This window comes from Manacus candei, unplaced genomic scaffold, assembly GCF_025592945.1.
Source record: "Manacus candei isolate 608988 ecotype Guabito, Panama unplaced genomic scaffold, ASM2559294v1 h1tg000040l, whole genome shotgun sequence".
NCBI classification, from domain to species: Eukaryota; Metazoa; Chordata; class Aves; order Passeriformes; family Pipridae; genus Manacus; species Manacus candei.
In genome coordinates, this window is record NW_026138088.1 from 1,793,780 (window position 1) to 1,809,856 (window position 16,077).

The 16,077-nt window shown below is 62.1% G+C and overlaps 3 protein-coding genes across 10 annotated transcripts in view; 1 reads left to right on the forward strand and 2 right to left on the reverse strand.

Annotated features, from left to right (window-relative positions):
• The window catches only part of FBXL20 (F-box and leucine rich repeat protein 20), a 33,823-nt gene extending 29,604 nt beyond the window's left edge, over window positions 1–4,219 (forward strand). For all 5 annotated transcript variants that reach the window (XM_051794655.1, XM_051794654.1, XM_051794657.1 and 2 more), the window contains exons 13-15: window positions 13–69; window positions 895–1,107; window positions 1,825–4,219. In XM_051794655.1, the coding sequence (XP_051650615.1) occupies window positions 13–69; window positions 895–1,107; window positions 1,825–1,932 (378 nt within the window). In that variant the 3' untranslated portion in view covers window positions 1,933–4,219. The remainder of the gene's footprint in view (window positions 1–12; window positions 70–894; window positions 1,108–1,824) is intronic.
• A 135-nt stretch (window positions 4,220–4,354) lies between these two features.
• On the reverse strand, window positions 4,355–9,271 carry LOC127474142 (transcription factor CP2-like protein 1). Of its 4 annotated transcripts, none has more exons than XM_051794629.1 (15): window positions 9,128–9,271; window positions 8,883–9,034; window positions 8,727–8,797; window positions 8,137–8,242; window positions 7,963–8,069; window positions 7,719–7,871; window positions 7,417–7,527; window positions 7,233–7,330; window positions 7,108–7,162; window positions 6,931–7,024; window positions 6,760–6,850; window positions 6,605–6,681; window positions 6,147–6,292; window positions 5,992–6,043; window positions 5,534–5,870 (listed from the first exon to the last, which is right to left on the reverse strand). In XM_051794629.1, the coding sequence occupies exons 1-15, from the start codon at window positions 9,208–9,210 to the stop codon at window positions 5,617–5,619; spliced, it is 1,650 nt and encodes a 549-aa protein (XP_051650589.1). In that variant the 5' UTR covers window positions 9,211–9,271; the 3' UTR covers window positions 5,534–5,616. The 4 variants fall into 4 exon arrangements, with proteins under 4 accessions (XP_051650588.1, XP_051650589.1, XP_051650590.1 ...); XM_051794631.1 differs by having other exon boundaries at window positions 5,741–5,908; XM_051794628.1 differs by lacking the exon at window positions 6,605–6,681 and having other exon boundaries at window positions 4,355–5,870.
• A 1,045-nt stretch (window positions 9,272–10,316) lies between these two features.
• Window positions 10,317–13,716, reverse strand: RPL19 (ribosomal protein L19). The gene is made up of 6 exons (XM_051794578.1): window positions 13,609–13,716; window positions 13,097–13,203; window positions 12,471–12,593; window positions 11,687–11,807; window positions 11,076–11,186; window positions 10,317–10,507 (listed from the first exon to the last, which is right to left on the reverse strand). The coding sequence occupies exons 1-6, from the start codon at window positions 13,683–13,685 to the stop codon at window positions 10,384–10,386; spliced, it is 663 nt and encodes a 220-aa protein (XP_051650538.1). The 5' UTR covers window positions 13,686–13,716; the 3' UTR covers window positions 10,317–10,383.
• Window positions 13,717–16,077: the final 2,361 nt, after the last annotated feature.

A 16,077-nucleotide genomic window follows, 5' to 3' on the forward strand; every position in this document is an offset into this window, starting at 1 on the left:
CTTCTCTTCCAGATAACAGACAGCACCCTAATCCAGCTTTCCATACACTGTCCACGGCTCCAAGTCCTGGTGAGTATTCCAAGGGAGACTTCCAGCACTTGGAACAGAGGGATCTTAAACCCTCTCTGACTTCGCAGTCGTGTTGCAACCGCTGGGAAGATTCTGCTGGAAACCTGACCCTGAGGAACCTCTTGTCCCTCCCCTGCTGTTCCCACTGATCCCACAGAAGGGCTGTGGGGCACGGGGTTCTCCTGTGAGCAGAATTCCCAGTGGAATCTGCTGAATTCCCCCCTCCCCAAAAAAAAACCCACACACCAGGTGGTGCCATCGTGTTCCTGCTGGTTTTTGGACCCAGTTCCAGGGCCCTTCCCACAGTGGGTGAGGCCATGGGTGTCCCAAAGGTGGGTTCTCCCGTTGCAGGGGTGTTTGTGGGATTTCTGTGCCACCCTGTGGGTCTCATCCCTCCAGAGCTGCCTTTCCCATTCATAGAATCGTGGGATGGGTTGGGTTGGAAGGGACCTTGGAGCTCGTCCAGTTCATGGGCAGGGACACCTCCCACTGTCCCAGGTTGCTCCAGCCTGGCTTTGGACACTTCCAGGGATGGGGCAGCCACAGCTTCTCTGGGCAACCTGTGCCAGGGCCTCCCCACCCTCCCAGGGAAGGGTTTTTATCCACTCCAACTGGAAGTTTTCCCCTTGGATGCACCGAGCCCACAGAGCCCAGTGGCTCTGGTGCCGGGAGGGAGCACAGACCAGTCCTAAAACCCACTCTGCAAACCAGCCCAGCCCCACCCAGCACAGCCCACCCTCCCCCGTGTCCCCAGGGAGGTCGGGGCTGGATTTTGGGGTGGCAGGAGCCGTGTCTGACCCCCGAACTCGCTGTGTTTGGGCTCAGAGTTTGTCCCACTGTGAGCTGATCACGGACGACGGGATCCGTCACCTCGGGAACGGCGCCTGCGCCCACGACCGGCTGGAGGTGATCGAGCTGGACAACTGTCCCCTCATCACCGACGCCTCCCTGGAGCACCTCAAGAGCTGCCACAGCCTGGAGAGGATAGAGCTGTACGACTGCCAGCAGATCACCCGGGCAGGGATCAAGAGACTCAGGGTGAGCGGGAAGGGAGGCACCACTCCGGCCGGGATTGGGAGGGGGGTTATCCATTCCCTCATCACCTGGGCTGGGAGAGCATCCTTGGTGCATCTGGAGTCATGGAATCATGGAGTGGTTTGGGTGGGAAGGACCTTAAACCTCGTCCAGTTCCACCCCCCCAGGGACACCTCCCGCTATCCCAGGTTGCTCCAGCCTGGCCTGGGACACTTCCAGGGATCCAGGGGCAGCCACAGCTTCTCTGGGAATTCCATTCCAGCCCCTCACAGGGAAAAATTTCTCTTCAATATCCCCTCCCAAATCTGTGTCTCCCTCTGTAAAGGAAGAGTCCTGGTCACATTTTATGTGCAGGGAGAACGTGGGTCTGTCAAAGTAACATCATAAAATCACGGAATGGTTTGGGTTGGGAGGGACCTTGGAGCTCGTCTGGTTCACGGGCAGGGACATCTCCCAGGTTGCTCCAGCCTGGCCTTGGACACCTCCAGGGATGGAGATAATGTTCTGTCCCCCACAGCTGCCAGAGGATTAATGGGATAGGAAAAAACCTCCTTCCTTCCTCATTCCCTGTAGCCCTCCTGGGGGGGGGGGGGGAATCCCACAGGTGAACCCAGAGTGAATCCCGCAGGTGAATCCCCCTGGATTCGGGGCGTGGCCCAGGTGATCCAGGTGCGCTCTGACCCCTCTGACCCCCCTCCCTGCCCGTCTTTGCCGTTCCAGACCCACCTCCCCAACATCAAGGTCCACGCCTACTTCGCCCCGGTGACCCCCCCGCCGTCGGTGGGCGGGAGCCGGCAGCGCTTCTGCAGATGCTGCATCATCCTATGACGCTGGAACGCTCGTCCCGGCAAACTGAGGCTGGAATTGCGCCCGTGGCGTTCCGGGGGACACACCAGTATCCTGGAGGGAGGCGATCCCGGGGTCGTTTGCGAGGGCCAGTGAGCGGGGCCGGGAGCCCCCCCGGAGCCCCCCGGGATCCCCCCTGTGCCGGCGGGAACGGGGACTCGGCAGCTGGGACAGCTTTGGAGCGGGGCAATCCCGGCCCATCCCCGCTGGGCTTGCTCAGCTGAACCCCCCCCCCCCCGACCCGGAATGACTGATGCTGCTGGTGGGGTTGGAATAGGAACCGGAATCCTTGGAAGTGGGGGCTTGGGGGAGAGGAGAGGGACTCGCTTTAACCCCCGCAGCCGTTGGCCAGGAGGGAAAAAAACCCAACAAACCTGAAAATCCCAACAAGCTCCATGTCCATTCTTCAGCGAGGGAGTGAAGGAGCAGCTGCTGAGCCGGGATCCCCCTGGGAGCCAGGATTTACTTGGAACCCAGGATGTACCTGGGAGCCAGGGATCCCCTGTGCTCCCCCCCTGACCGTGCTCTCTCCCATATCCACACTGTCCAGCTCGGAGGCTTTCCCAGGTGCTTGTGGTAGACCTTGGAATCTGTGATGTTGGATTTTTTGACCCTCCCCACCTCCTGCTTTTTTCCTTTTTTTTTGGTGTTTTTTTTTCCTTTCAGCGAGTTTTTAATTCAATCATTTCTTTGACATCTCCCAGCCCAAAGTGACCAATCCTTAATTTCAGTTTTAAAAAGGAAATTTTTTTTTTTCCCAGGAGGAGCCCGAGCCTGTCGGGAAGGTTTTTAAGGAGCAGGTCGAGCTGCACCCCAGGCTGGGCTCTTGTGGGATTTCTTGGCCTGTCTGAGCAAGGATTGGGTGTCCAAATTTATTCTGATTTCAGGTTTTATCCCAGTGACAAGGATATAATTCCCAATACAGGGAATAATATATATATATTTATATATAATTCTCAATACAGGGATAAAGTTCTAGTCTGTGTTCCAGCGACTGTAAGTTCCCTCCTCCTGTCCTTTCCCTCCATCCCTTCATCTTATCCCCAAGGAAAAGCAAAGTAGAACCTCTTTGCTTGTTGCCCTCATGAAGAAATAAGGATTCCCTGATGGAGCAGGTCTGGGAGCCGCCCTGGCTCCAGGGAGCACTGGGGGCTTTCCCGACCTTCCCACCTTCCACAGGTAAGTGTGGAACCCCCAGGAGGACCCACAGGGATGGAAAGGGGTTGGGATGAGCCAGGCCCAGCTCGGGGGGGGAGGGAGGGAAGGGGGGGGGGTTGGGGGCTGGTTTTGGGGGCGTTTCAGGCAAAATCAGCGCAGGTGCTCCAGGGGAGCACGGAGAGCACGGACTGATCCGGGCATTCCAGGTGCCTGGGGTGGAACTGCTGGGCAGATCCCAAGGGTTTAAGGGGGCAGGGCCTGGATCAGGCTCCGGGGGGAGCTGAGCTGTGTCAGCCATTCCTGCTGGATGGAAGGAGCCCTCGTGTCCGTGGATGTTCCCACCCGGCTGGGGCTGAACCACCGAGGAACTGGGGCCTCCCCTGGGTCCTGAGGAATTCCTTTGGTGGGAGAAGAGCAGGTGCAGCACCAGGAACAGCTTTCCCGGGGTCTGGGGGGGTTGTTTTTTCACCAGGAGTTTGCTCCAAGGACAACGAGCTGCTTCCCAGGCTCTCCAGGCACGGGAGGGCCCCCGGGGGCTGCACTCCCTCCACCTCCCCCCAGTCCCCCCAGTCTGTGCTCACGGTCTGCTGGGAGGAACTCCAGGCTGCTGTGGTTAAAAGGATACTGTCAATGCCTTCCTGTAGATGCTTTTGATCCCTTATATTTATTCAAATCCCCTTTAGCGCTGTGGATTCTCCCTCTCTCCTCGAGAGAGAGAGAGAGGGGCTTCATTTCCAGAACTTTCTCCAGGTTTCAGGGTGGCAGAGGATGGTGATCACCCAGCAATCACAGGATTTGCACAACTCTGGGAAAAAAAGCAAAACAAACCACTTTGTTCAGCTCATACTGTGGCAGGGGAGAGCGAAAAGTGGGATTTCGGAGGCGGGGTGTAGTTGGATGACTGGATTCCTTTGGAACAGAGCAGAGTTTTCCAGGGAAAACTCAAGAACACAGAACCCAAAGCATTCTCTTTTTCTGTTTGCCAACCAGGGTGGCAGCATTAAGGTAGCTCAAAACTACTTGACAGTGTCCTTTTAAATCAACTATCCGTCTTCAAATGGACTCTTCCTGATGTTTGTATTTATAAGTACCAATAAACACCATTTTCCAAGCCCTGTCTCACCCGAGGGGTAACTTTGGGCAGGAAAATCCACCTCCTGCACCCGGGGGTAGGGGTAGTTTGGGGGTTCTCCAGGTGTATGAACCCCTGGCATGGAGTCATGGAATATTTTGGGTGAGAAGGGACCTTAAAGCCCATCCAGTGCCACCCCCAGGGACACTTTCCACTGGTCCAGGTTGCTCCAAGCCCCATCCAACCCTGGGATCCTTCCTGAGGGGCTGGTGAGGGGCTCAGCCCCCCTTCAGGTGGCTGTGAAGGGTGTTGGGCACTGGGAGTCTGCTCCCAAAATTTAGAGGAATTGCCCCATCCTGTGATTTTTAAGGTGTTAAAGGTCCAGGCCTGGACGAGGATCCCACCCCGGTGCCAAACCTGGCTGGGGCAGCTCCTCGAGTCCATCCCCGGGGCTGTTCCCTGTCCTCCCTTGGGAACATCCCAGGTTGTGTCCCCAGTGCTGGGGCGGGGGCTGGACTGTCTGTTCCCACCTCCCAGCAGAGTTTTCCTGTGACCTGGACCTGCCTTCCAGCTCCTGCCCTGCTCCCAACTCCCTCTGGGCCTCCCCATGCAGACAGGGCAGGGACAAAGGGATTTCTCCAGGGAATCAGCCCCGGACCTCCTGGAGGAGGAGATCTTCCAGCAGACCCAGTGCAACCAAAAATGAGGCTTTTCTGCTCTTTTGAGACACTTTTTACCCCAATCCCGTGAGCGCTCCCGCAGAGGGGGAGGACGGGGTGGGCTCTCACAGGGCTGGTTTCAAACAGGGACTTTGACAAATTCCTCTTTTCTAAACCTGTAATCCCCTTTGTATTTTTATTTTATTTGTGTTGCTCGTGGCTGGCCCATGGTGTCGTGGGGTTTGGGTTGATTTTGGGTTTGGGAGGTTTTTTTTGGACGAGGGGGGTGTCAGTGTGACAAAGTTCTTGGCTCGTTCACAAGTTCTTGGTGACAGTGTCCTGAAAAATGAGGTTTAAAACATTTTGGCCTCTTCTGGTGAAGGACTGTGTGGTTGAGGGGTGTTTTTTTTTGGAGGGGGGGGTATTCCCTTTAGCTTTATTTTCCATCTCAAGGTTTCTGTCCTCCCTCCCTCTGTGCCAAATCCTGGCAGAGGTTCCTCGTGCTGCAGCTTAGGGGGAGCAAAATAATGGAGAAAATCGAGGAGAAGCCTCTTTCCCTCCTCTGTGCAAATCCCTGCCCCCTTCCCAACTCCAGCTCTGTCCCAGTCGGGGTTTTTAACCCATTTTTTCCTCGGGGAGGGGCTCAATCCGAGGGACTGGGCCCAGGAGCTGAGCCCTGTCCTGGTGCTCCCTCGGGTCTGTGGTGCAGAGAGCTGGGAAATGTTGTTTTAATGGTGTGATCGGTGCTTTCCTGGACGCTGGGGGTACAATAATGCATTAACTGACAGTAAAGGTGTAGATACAGATATATAATATATGTAGCTGAGGTGGGGGGATGCCAAACCCCCGCAGGCACCACAGGGATGAGGTCACTCTCCATGCCAGGCTCCTCTCCCCATTCCAGGGCTCTGCTCTCCATCCCGGGGTTCCTCTCTCCATCCCGGGGTTCCTCTCTCCATCCCGGCACGGCTCCAGCTCCGCTCCGCTGGGATTTGTCCCTTCCCGGGCTCCCGCAGCTCCGGGGCCGGGTCCTACCGCAGCAGCAGCTGGAAGCCCTCGGGGCCGGGGGCTGTCCGGGGGGGGGGACGGGGCTCAGCCGGGGCCACCGATCGCCCCCTGCCCGGCCCCGCCCGCCCGCGGCCCCCCCGGTACCTTTGGCGATCGCCACCACGAAACTGGTCTCGTCCTGGAGGGTCCTGAGCATCTGCGGGGCACGGGGGGGGGGCGTGAGAGGGGTCGGGGGGGGGCCCGGACCGTGTCTGTCACCCCCTGTGTCTGTCCCCCCCTGCGTGTCCCCCTGTCCTCACCGCGTCGCTGACGAGGACGTGGATGCCGGAAGGTCCCTGCCGGGAGACCCGCAGGATCTGGCCCGGGGGGAGCCCCAGGAGCTCCGCGAGCTTCCCGGTGAGCTCGGCCACGGTCAACTGCTCCAGGTGCAGCTCCTGGTACAGCCCTGGGATGGGACGGGACGGGATGAGGACGGGGCTGTGAGCGCCCACCCTCCATCCCTGCTCTGCCCTGCACCTGAGCCCCCTCACAACCCCCTGAGCCCCCTCACACACCCCCGAGCCCCCTCACACCCCCCTGAGCCCCCATCCCACACACCTGAGCCCCCTCACACACCCCCCGAGCCCTCACCCCACATCCCTGAGCCCCCTCACACCCCTGAGCTCCCTCACACACCTGAGCCCCCTCACACCCCCCTGAGCCCCCACCCCACACACCTGAGCCCCCTCACACACCCCCGAGCCCCCACCCCACACACCTGACCCCCCGTCCTCCACACCCTCGGTCTCGCCGGGCTCCCGCGCCACGTAGAGGGTCAGCCGGGGCCGCGGGCACCTGAGGGGGCAGAGAAGGGTCTGGCGGGGGGGTCTCGGGCCTCCCGGAGCCTCCCGGGGGTCCCCAAAAGGAGCCCACCTGCCCGCCAGCGCGTGGCACAGGCGGATCCCGTCGGGGGCCCCGCAGATCTGGATCAGGTCCCTCCGGGAGAGCTTCAGCAGGTCGGCGCCTGCGGACGGGGGGGGGTCAGTGGGCGGCAGATGGGGGGGGTGGGCTCTGCCCCCCTCCCACCCCGGCCGGGGGTCTCACCCGTGAAGTTGGCGAACACGCGGGCGCAGGTGGAGAAGCGGCGCCGGAGGAGCCACTGCTGCGTCTCCAGGGGGGATGCGCAGGGACTCAGCGCCTGCGGGGCACGAGGGGGCTCAGGGGGGGCGCGTCCTCCGCCCACCCAGCCCCTCCCGGGGGGCTCTCGGGGGGCTCCCTCACCTCGCCGGGACTCTCGGCGGGTCCCTCGGCAGCGCAGGCGGGCGACACACACCCCCTGCGGGAGGGGCCGGGGCTCAGCGGGGACCCCGACAGTGCGGGGGGGGATCCCGAGGGGCCCCACTCACCTCTCGGGGCTCAGCAGCTTGAAGGGGTGCGGGGTCGGCAGTCCCGGGGTGCCCGGGGGGCTGTGGGGGGCACCCAGCGCGTCCGGCCACGGGGCGCACTGAGGGTGGAGGGGGGTCATGGCCAGAGGGGCCCGGGGGGGGCACCCCCGGCCGGCGGGGAGGGGGTGCCGGGGCCGGGTCCCACCTCGGCCAGCACGGTGTTCTCGTAGGACGGCTGGAATTTCTCCCGCTCCGGCGGCGGCTGCTTCTCCACCTTTTCCCGGTCCGTCTTCAGCTTCCTATCGGCCCCCTTGGGCTGTGCCGGGGGGTGAGGGCGGCCCCGGGACCCCCGGGACCCCGGATCCCTGAGGCAGGACCCCCACCTACCCCCCTTCCCGCGCACCCACCCCCGGCTCTGGCGCGGGCGCTGCCCCGCGCTCAGGGTGGGATTTCCCAGTACGGGGGGCACTGGTCACACTGGGGTCACTGGTGCCCCCCCCCCGATACCTTGAACACCTTGACCAGGCAGCTGGCGGAGTGCAGGTGCTCGGGGGGGTCCCCCTTGCCCCCCGCCCCGAAGGTGTCGATCTGGATGCGGAAGGGGACCCCCTTCTCCCCCCCGTTCTTGCGCAGCGTGAACTCGGTGCTGATGCAGTGAACCTGCGGAGGATGGGGGGGTACAGAGGGGTCGGGGGCGGCCTCTGGGACCCCCCCCAGTCCCTCAGAGCCCCCCAACCCCCCTGGCTCCCACCTGCACGAACACGGAGGTGCGCCTGGAGGGGTCCCACAGGAATTCCACCGTGTTGAGCAGCGTGGGGTGGATTTGGGGCTCGAGGACGCCGACGGAGAGCGGGATGTCTGCGGGAGGGGGGTGAGCGCGGCCCCCGCAGCCCCAACCCGGGGGTCCCCCGGCCCCGGCACCCACCGATGTCGAGGATTCGGTCGCCGGGGCGGCTCCACCGCCAGCCCTCGAGCTGCTGCTGCTCCGAGTATTGCAGGCGCCGGTCGTGGAAGGACACCCGGACCACGCTCTGGGGACAGCGGCGGCCACGGGCTGAGCCCGCGGCCGGACACACGGACACGGCCGGACACACGGACACAGGCTGAGCCCACGGACACGGCCCCACAGGAGACTGTGCTGGACGGGGCTGGACCGGGGCTGAGCTGGGCTGAAATGGGGCTGAACTGGAGCTGAACCCGATCTGAACTGGAGCCGGAATGGGACTGAGCTGGGACTGGACCAGAGCTGAGGTGGGGCCGGACCGGGGCAGAAATGAGGAAGAACTGGGGCTGGGATGGGGCTGGACTGGGACAGAGCTGGTGATGAACAGGGGTTGAGATGGGGCTGGACTGGGGTAGAAGTGGGACAGAACTGGGGCCGAGTCGGGGCTGGACTGGGACAGAACTGAGTCTGAACGGGGGCTCTGGCACAGCTGAACCGGGACTGCAGCCCAGAGCTGTGCCCCGAGCCTCCCCACGTCCCTCCCCGTCCTGGGGGTCCCCACCCCGGCTCACCTTGACCATCCTCCGTCCCTCCGCGGGGTCCCCCCGGGGGGTCCCCACCATGCGGATCTCGTACGACTGCCCTGGGGGGGGCGAGGGGGGGCAAAAGTGGGTGCTGAGCCCCCGGGGAAGAGGCGCGTCCCTCCCCCAGAGCCCCCCCGGACTCACCCTGGTTGAGGTAGGTGAGGGTCTCCTCGTGGTGCCGCACGGCGGGGGAGGTGGGGGCGCACAGGATGTACTGGAACGCCGGGAATTCCGGCTGGGACGTGGAGATGCCGTTGGGCTCCTCCTGCTTCAGGTAGGGCAGGACGGGGGGGTCCCTGCGGGAAAACATCCCCCCCAAAAAAGGGTGGGCACCCAACCGTGCCTCGGTTTCCCCCAAAACCATCGGATTTGGGGGGTGGGGGCGGTACCTGAGCACCCCAGAAGGGGGCAGGGGGTACATGTCCCCGGCGCTGGACCAGTAGTGGTCGGGTTGGCCGTGCCAGAAGAGCATTTTGGGGGGGGGCTCAAGAGGGGGACACCCAACGAACAGGGTGGCAGCAGAGAGGGACAGGCGGGTGCCCCCCCCCATGGCTTTATAGGCACAGGGAGGGGTGATGTAAGCGGGGTTGGGCCCAGTTTGCCCCAGTTGGGCCCAGTTTGAGGTGTTGACAGTAAATAGTGGGGGGGGGGGGGCACCGTGTTTGTTGTCACAGAGGGAGGGGAGGACACACGGGGGGGGCTCCCCGAGTCCCTTTGCCCCAGCCAAGGACACCCTCCCCTGCTGTGTGTGTGTCCCTCATTTTAATTCCTTTAATTGCCCCAAGATTTGGCTCATTTTGGGGAGAAAAAGGTATTTCATTGAGCCCCCCTGGGCATTAAGGGAACCAGCCCCTCCCTGGGGTGCAGATTTTGGGGGGTGTCTATGGGTGCTCTCCCCCCCCTCAGGGTGTCACTGGGATGTGACATGAGGGGGTGTCACACTTTGGGGACACTCGACCTCTCCCCCCCAGCCCTGTGCCCAGGTGGTCCCACCACCCGTGTGATGAGCTGGGAGGGTCTCAGCTCCATTTATAACCCCCCCAGGTTATAAATCCCCCCAGGTGGGCCCAGGGGTGGTGCAGAGTTTTGGGAGGCTGTGTCTCTGTCCGTCTGTCTGTCTGTGTCCATCCATCCATCCCCAGGGCCAGGATGGGTCTGGTAAGGAGCTGCTTGGGGAATTTGGGGGGTCTTGGGGGGCCCAGACCCACCTCTTGGGGGGTTCCCTGGTGTGAGCTCCACCTTAAGTCCCCTCCCCCAGCCCTGGGTCCTTTCCCCTCTGGGGGTGCAGAACCCCCAAAACCTTCCCCTGGACATCAGCTCTGCCCTGAGCCTTTGGGGGGATTTTGGAAGGATCCAAGGACCTCCTGGCTCCCTGAGCCCCCCATAATCCTGCCTGGAAAGGGTAGATCCAGCCCCAAACTGGGGAGCAGCAGCAGCAGCTCCTCCCCATCCCATCCCATCCCATCCCATCCCATCCCATCCCATCCCATCCCATCCCATCCCATCCCATCCCATCCCATCCCATCCCATCCCATCCCATCCCTCCCCGCTCCAGACACGGACACTCAGCAGGAGGGGTCCCGGATGTTTTTTTATTGGGTGCTGGAAGCTGGAACACACTCCCCGGAAGGGACAGCCCGCGGGGTCACTTCTTGGCCTCCTCCTCCTTGGAGAGGGTCTTGATGATCTCCTCCTTCTTGGCCTGCAGCCGCTCCTCCCGCCGCTTCCGCGCCTCCTTGGTCTTGGAGCGCCGCGCCTCCGCCTGGTCCCTGCGGGATCGAGGGGTCTGGGTGCACAGGAGCACCTCACACAGCCCCAAAACCACCCTGACCCCTGTCCCCAGTCTCCTCCCGCTGTCCCAGACCAGCCTTGCTCCAGCACCCACGGCCCTCCCACTGGATTTCGGGGTTCTCCCTTCGCTCTGGCCCGGGAGGAGCCAGCAGGGGCTGTGTGGGGTCACGGCCTTTACTGAAGCCCAGGGTGAGATTATTCAGCCTTTCCCCCCAAGGATTTTGGGATCCCTCCCCTCCCCCTGGTCAATCATTCCCCCACTCCAGCAGCTGCTCAGGAATTTCCCAGTTTCCCCCTCTCTGAGCATTAACACAGAACTCCACCACGATCCCACATTTCTCTGCTTCCAGCCAGCCCTGCCCAGTTCGGGACCGATCCCTCCCACCAGGGCCAGAATCCAGCTGGAATGACCCACGGGGGGGGGTCACTCCTGACAACCCCCCCCTGCCCAGGGGCAGCACTCCCACCAGGGCCAGAATCCAGCTGGAATGACCCACGGGGAGGGGTCACTCCTGACAAACCCCCCCTGCCCAGGGCAGCACTCACGCCAGGAGCTTCTTGCGGGCCTTGTCCGCCTTCAGCTTGTGGATGTGCTCCATGAGGATCCGCTTGTTCTTGAACACGTTGCCCTTGACCTTCAGGTACAGGCTGTGGTACCTGCGGGGGTGGGACGGGGCGGGACATCAGCCCAGGGAGGGCTGAACTCCATTCCCGAGGAGCTGGGGCGGCAGGAAGGGGGGCTGGGTGTGTGGGATGTAAACTGGGGGGGATTTGGGGTGTCTGTGGGTGCTGCCCCCACTCAGGGTGACGCTGGGATGTGACAAGGGAATGTCACACGTGGGGGCCTCTCCAGCCCCGTGCCCAGGTGGTCCCATCACCTGTGTGATGAGGTGGGAGGGTCTCAGCTCCATTTCCCGTGGGTGGGACCCCTCCCTTTATTAAGCCCCTCCAGGAGGTTGTGCAGAGCTCAGGGGGGGAGACTGTGCCTGTCTGTCCATTCCCAGTGCTGGGATGGGTCTGGAAAGGAGCTGCTTGGGGTGTCCTGTGGGGGCCTCACCCAGCTCCAGGGGGTTCCCTGGTGTGAGCTCCAGTCCCCCCAGCCCCATGTCCTCCCCCCTGGGCCTGCAGAGCCCCCCCAGCCCCCTGCCCACACTCACATGTGCCGGTCGATCTTCTTGGACTCGCGGTACCTCCGGAGCAGCCGCCGCAGGATCCGCATCCGCCGCATCCAGGTGACCTTCTCGGGCATGCGGGCGTTGGCCGTGCCCTTCCTCTTACCTGGGCAGGGCGAGCCCCAAAACCCGCCAGTTAAACCCCAAACTCTTCCCAAGGTGTTTAATCCCCCTCTTCAGCTCAAGTTAAAAACCATCCATGTCCAAGCCAAGGGTTTTCCATCTCTGTGGCCAAACCCACTGGGATATTCCCCAGCGTGAGGGAGCAGCAGGACCAGGCACCATGGGAAGTGGGTGATTTACCCCATTCCCAGGGGTCCCTCGGCCCTGGGGGTCCCTGTGTGTGGCACTTTCATTATATTTTATTATATTACTTTCATTATTTAAATATTTAAACTCCAGGTTGGTGGGGGATGTATATCTGCAATCACCAAATGAAATCAGAGTCAGCCACGTTGAACTGACATTCCCGTTTTCCTACACAACGTTAATTTTTAAATTAAGCTGATCAGGGAGGTTTTCATAAGACAAAAAAAGTGCAGCCTTGGATTTAGATGGAAGTGATTGAACCGCCCAGGATCAAGGACTGAAGAGTCACAGCCAAACTGGCGGGCTCGGGAGGGACACTGGGGAGGCTTTGGGGGAGAAGCTGAATTTTAGGGGTAGCCTAAAATTCTGGAATCCCCAGCGTGGCACAGGGCCTCTCCAGGGGCGGGGGCTGCCCCTGGGGGTCCCTGGTGCCCCGCTGTGTGAGGGGTGCAGCCCTCACCGATGCCCATGTGCCGGCCCTTCCTGCGGGCCAGCGTGTTCTTCCTGCAGCGGGCGCGGGAGTGCACGGTCACCGGCTTCCTGATGATCAGCCCATCCTTGATCAGCTTCCGGATCTGCTGCCCTGCAAAACACGGCCAACACCTCCTCTGGAGCCCTCAGGTGAGCACAGATCCCCCCCCCCTTGTCCCCCCTGGGGGAAGGCTGGGAGTGCCATGGAAGGTGGGTCTCCCCACAGAGCCCCTCACGCTGCCGGAGCTGCTCCGTTCTCTCTGCCAGATCTCCCAGAGAACCTCCCAATTCCCTCACTGATTATCTCACAGGGCACCAGGGAGCTCTGAAAACCCTGGAAACCCCACTTGGAGGTGGGAAAAAAAAAAGCTCCTCAAGTGGCAGAATTTTACCCGAGCCAGAATTTCACCTAAGGCAGAAGCTGGGCTTGACAATCCTGGGAGGCTTTTTCCAGCCTCAATGGTTTTATGATTCTAAACCAACCTTGCTGTCACTGAACCTCCCAAAAGCCCTCTTCCCGCTCTGCTGGTGGATCCCTTTCCCCCAGCCCCCCCAGGACATTTCCCCCCCAGTGCCCAGGACATTCCTCCAGTCCCCGGGACATGCCCCACTCACGGGAGTTGGCGTTGGCGATCTCGTTGGTCTCATTGGGATCCAGCCACACCTTCTTCTTCCCGCAGCGCAGGACGCTGGAGGCCAACCTCTTCTGGAGCCGGAGCATACTGGGAGAGGAAGGGACAGGGATCAGGGGGGCTCTGCACCCCCCTCAGGGACCCCCCCCCCTCATCCCTTTCAGGGCCCTGCCTGAGGCCCCGTGGGATCCAGGAGGCGCATCCAAGGCCCGCAGGGCTCGAGCCCGCCGTGCCCTCCCCGCTCAGGGCCCCCCGCACCCCCAGACCCTCCTCATGACCCCCTGCCGGCCCCTCAGCGCGGCCCCCGCCGCCATCGCGCCCCCTCCGCCATTTTCCCGCGAGGCCCCAGGAGGCCGCAGCCGCCTCGCAGCGCCCGGGACAGCCCCGCGGCACAGCCGGGACCCCTTCCCGGTACTCAAACCACCCTCCCCGGTGTTCCCCGGTGCCCGCCGGGCCCCCGCAGCCCCCCCAGAGCTGCCCCGGCCCCGGTCCCACCTCATGGCTGCGGCGCCCGGGCCTGAGGGAGAGGGGGGGGCAGGCGGTGCTGGCCCCGCCCACGGCCCGCGGCACATACCACCCGCATCCCCCCCGCAATCTGCAGCGGCCTCGGGGCCACCCAGAGCGAGGTGAGGGGACAGACACAGTGAGATTATGCGTGGTTACATATGGAGGGGACACGCGTGGCGCGGAGACCCACGCGGGATGTGCGGGAGGGATGTGAGTCCATCTTGGCCCCCCCTTCAGAGGAGAAGGGGTGGTACAGTCCGATGCGTGCGCGTGGAGGGAAGGGCCGGGCGGGGGCTGCGCATGCGCGGTAGGGGGACGTGGGAGGCACGTGGAGGGGACTGGGGGGACTGGGAGGGACTGGGAGCACTGGGTGGACTGGGTGGGACTGGGAGCACTGGGTGGACTGGGAGCACTGGGAGGGACTGGAGTGGGGTCAGGGGGTGCCCCCGCACCGCTGGTGGCGCGAGAAGCGCAGGGCCGAGGGTGCAGGGCCCGGCCGGGCCCATACCGGAAGTCTTGGCCCTGTGCTGTGCCTGGACTGGTCCATACTGGGAGTCCTGGATGTGTCCTGGGATCAGCCCAGCCCATGCTATAGAAGGTCCCTGTCTTGGGATCAGCCTGGCCCATACTGGGAGGACTGGTCCTGTCCTGGCCCTTCCCTTGAGGGGATCCCCCCCATCCCACACTCACCCTCCAGGCAAACGTTCCTTACAGATGAGTTCAACACCAGCAGGGAATGGGATCCCCGTCTTTCCTTCTTTCTCAAGAGATTATCCCAAAGGCTCAGCTGGGATCTCAGATCCTGCACTGTCCCAGCTGAGGATCAAGTTCCACCTCTTTCCCAGCGATTCTGGCACTGATGGGAAAAGGGAATTCATGTTTTCCTGGGAAATAACCTCCTGATGGGGCAGGTGACAGTTGGGACAGAACATTCCACCTTCCCAGTTTTCTGTGGTTGGACATGAGTGAGGTCTGAGTGTATCCATGGCACCACTTTGCAGCTGGAAAACTGAGGCAGGGACAGGCTGGATGATGTTTCCTGCCCCAAAAACGCCGTGGTGAGGCTGGAAAGGGGCCTGGTGGCTCTTGGTGTGATCCAGAAAAGAGCTGGAGCCTCCCTGGGAACAGATTGTTAAAGAGTTCCTGGAAAAGGGAAAGCTTGGGAGATGGTAATGTATGGATTGTGACTGGCCTAAAAACACAGGGGTGTCTTCAGGGCTGAGTTCCTGCCTTAAATCCACCTTCAATCCAGCAAAAATGCTGCTTTTTTCACCGCCCCGATGTGAAACAATTCCCAAATCTGCCGTTTTTGCAGCGGTTTTTCCTCCTTCCTTCCAGCTGGGAGTGGCTGGAGAGTGAAAACCCCCCAAAAAGCACCTTGTTAAGCCCCAAGATCACCTCGTTAACCCTCCGGAGACGGGATGCTGACAATTCCCTCGGGATCTGGCGGCCGCTGCGCTCCCGACATATGGTGTGAGGAGAGGAGCCTCTGCCGACAGATTTTTGGTTCATTTTCCGAGAAAAACACGGATAAACACAGGCTTTTGCTGTTTAAAAACTGACTCATCATTTTCCTTAAACAAACAGCCCAATCTGGAGGCTCCTGAGGCGGGAGAGGGCTCGGCTTGGGATTGCCAGCCCGGGGGTTTCTCCGCTGGGATCGGTGTCCCAGGGGGAGCTCCGGGATGGGGACGGATCAATGTGTGGGATGTTGTCCCTGTGGAAGTGTCACCTGGTGCTTTCCAAGGATTCTGGGATGAGGAGACCCCCCTGACCCCGAGTTTGAGGAGTTTCAGGTAGGGATGCTGCTGCTTGTACTGTTCCAGGGGATTTGCCATCCCTCCTCTTCTCATTCCGTTGGCTTCCCGGGCACATCCATGGCTGGATGCCCACCAAGCTTGTCCTGGGAGCAGTGGGGGGGCCCGGGGAGCCCCCCCTCACCCCGGGGAGCAGGAGCAGCTCCGGCAGCGGGAAGGAGGTGCCGTAATTCCCTTGTGCTCCCACGCGGTGCCAGGGAATGGTGCACCCGCCCCCGGGCACGATCCCGGCTGGAAGGGCCCCCCCAGCCCCCCCAAAACACCCCCTGGGACGCCCCCAGACCCTTCAGGGATTTCAGCTCCGCGTGGTCCAGGCCTGGGAGAGGTGGGAAAAGCAGGAGACAAGTAGGTTTGGGGTTGGGGGGCAATGATTTTCCCACACCTGGAGCTTTTCCAGGCACGGGGGGGGGCTCTGGGATGGTGTCCCGGGATCACTGGTGTGACCTGGGGCAGCTCCTCCCCCTCCAAACCCCCCCTTCCCTATGGAAGCACCTCACGGTGCTGGTGATGGATGGGGGCTGAGGATGGAAAATGTGGTGTCAGCTGTCCCGGGAGCCGGGATAGGAGCAGGAAAAACCCCTCTGGAGGGGGCCGGGGGGGGGGGGGCAAAGGAATTTTTAACTTTCCAACAGCCGGTACC

Bases quoted from the DNA above. Each gene is read 5' to 3' on its own strand.
- LOC127474142 (XM_051794628.1), bottom strand. From the start codon at position 9,210: ATGCTCTTCTGGCACGGCCAACCCGACCACTACTGGTCCAGCGCCGGG. The intron at 7,528-7,718 runs GTATCGGGGGGG...CCCCCGGCACAG, and splicing joins GCCTGGTCAAGGTGTTCAAG to CCCAAGGGGGCCGATAGGAA. The intron at 7,025-7,107 runs GTGAGGGAGCCC...CGTGCCCCGCAG, and splicing joins CCGCCGAGAGTCCCGGCGAG to GCGCTGAGTCCCTGCGCATC.
- RPL19 (XM_051794578.1), bottom strand. From the start codon at position 13,685: ATGTGCCGCGGGCCGTGGGCGGGGCCAGCACCGCCTGCCCCCCCCTCT. The intron at 13,204-13,608 runs GTGGGACCGGGG...TTCCTCTCCCAG, and splicing joins CCGGGCGCCGCAGCCATGAG to TATGCTCCGGCTCCAGAAGA. The intron at 11,187-11,686 runs GTGAGTGTGGGC...CCACCCCCGCAG, and splicing joins AAGAAGATCGACCGGCACAT to GTACCACAGCCTGTACCTGA.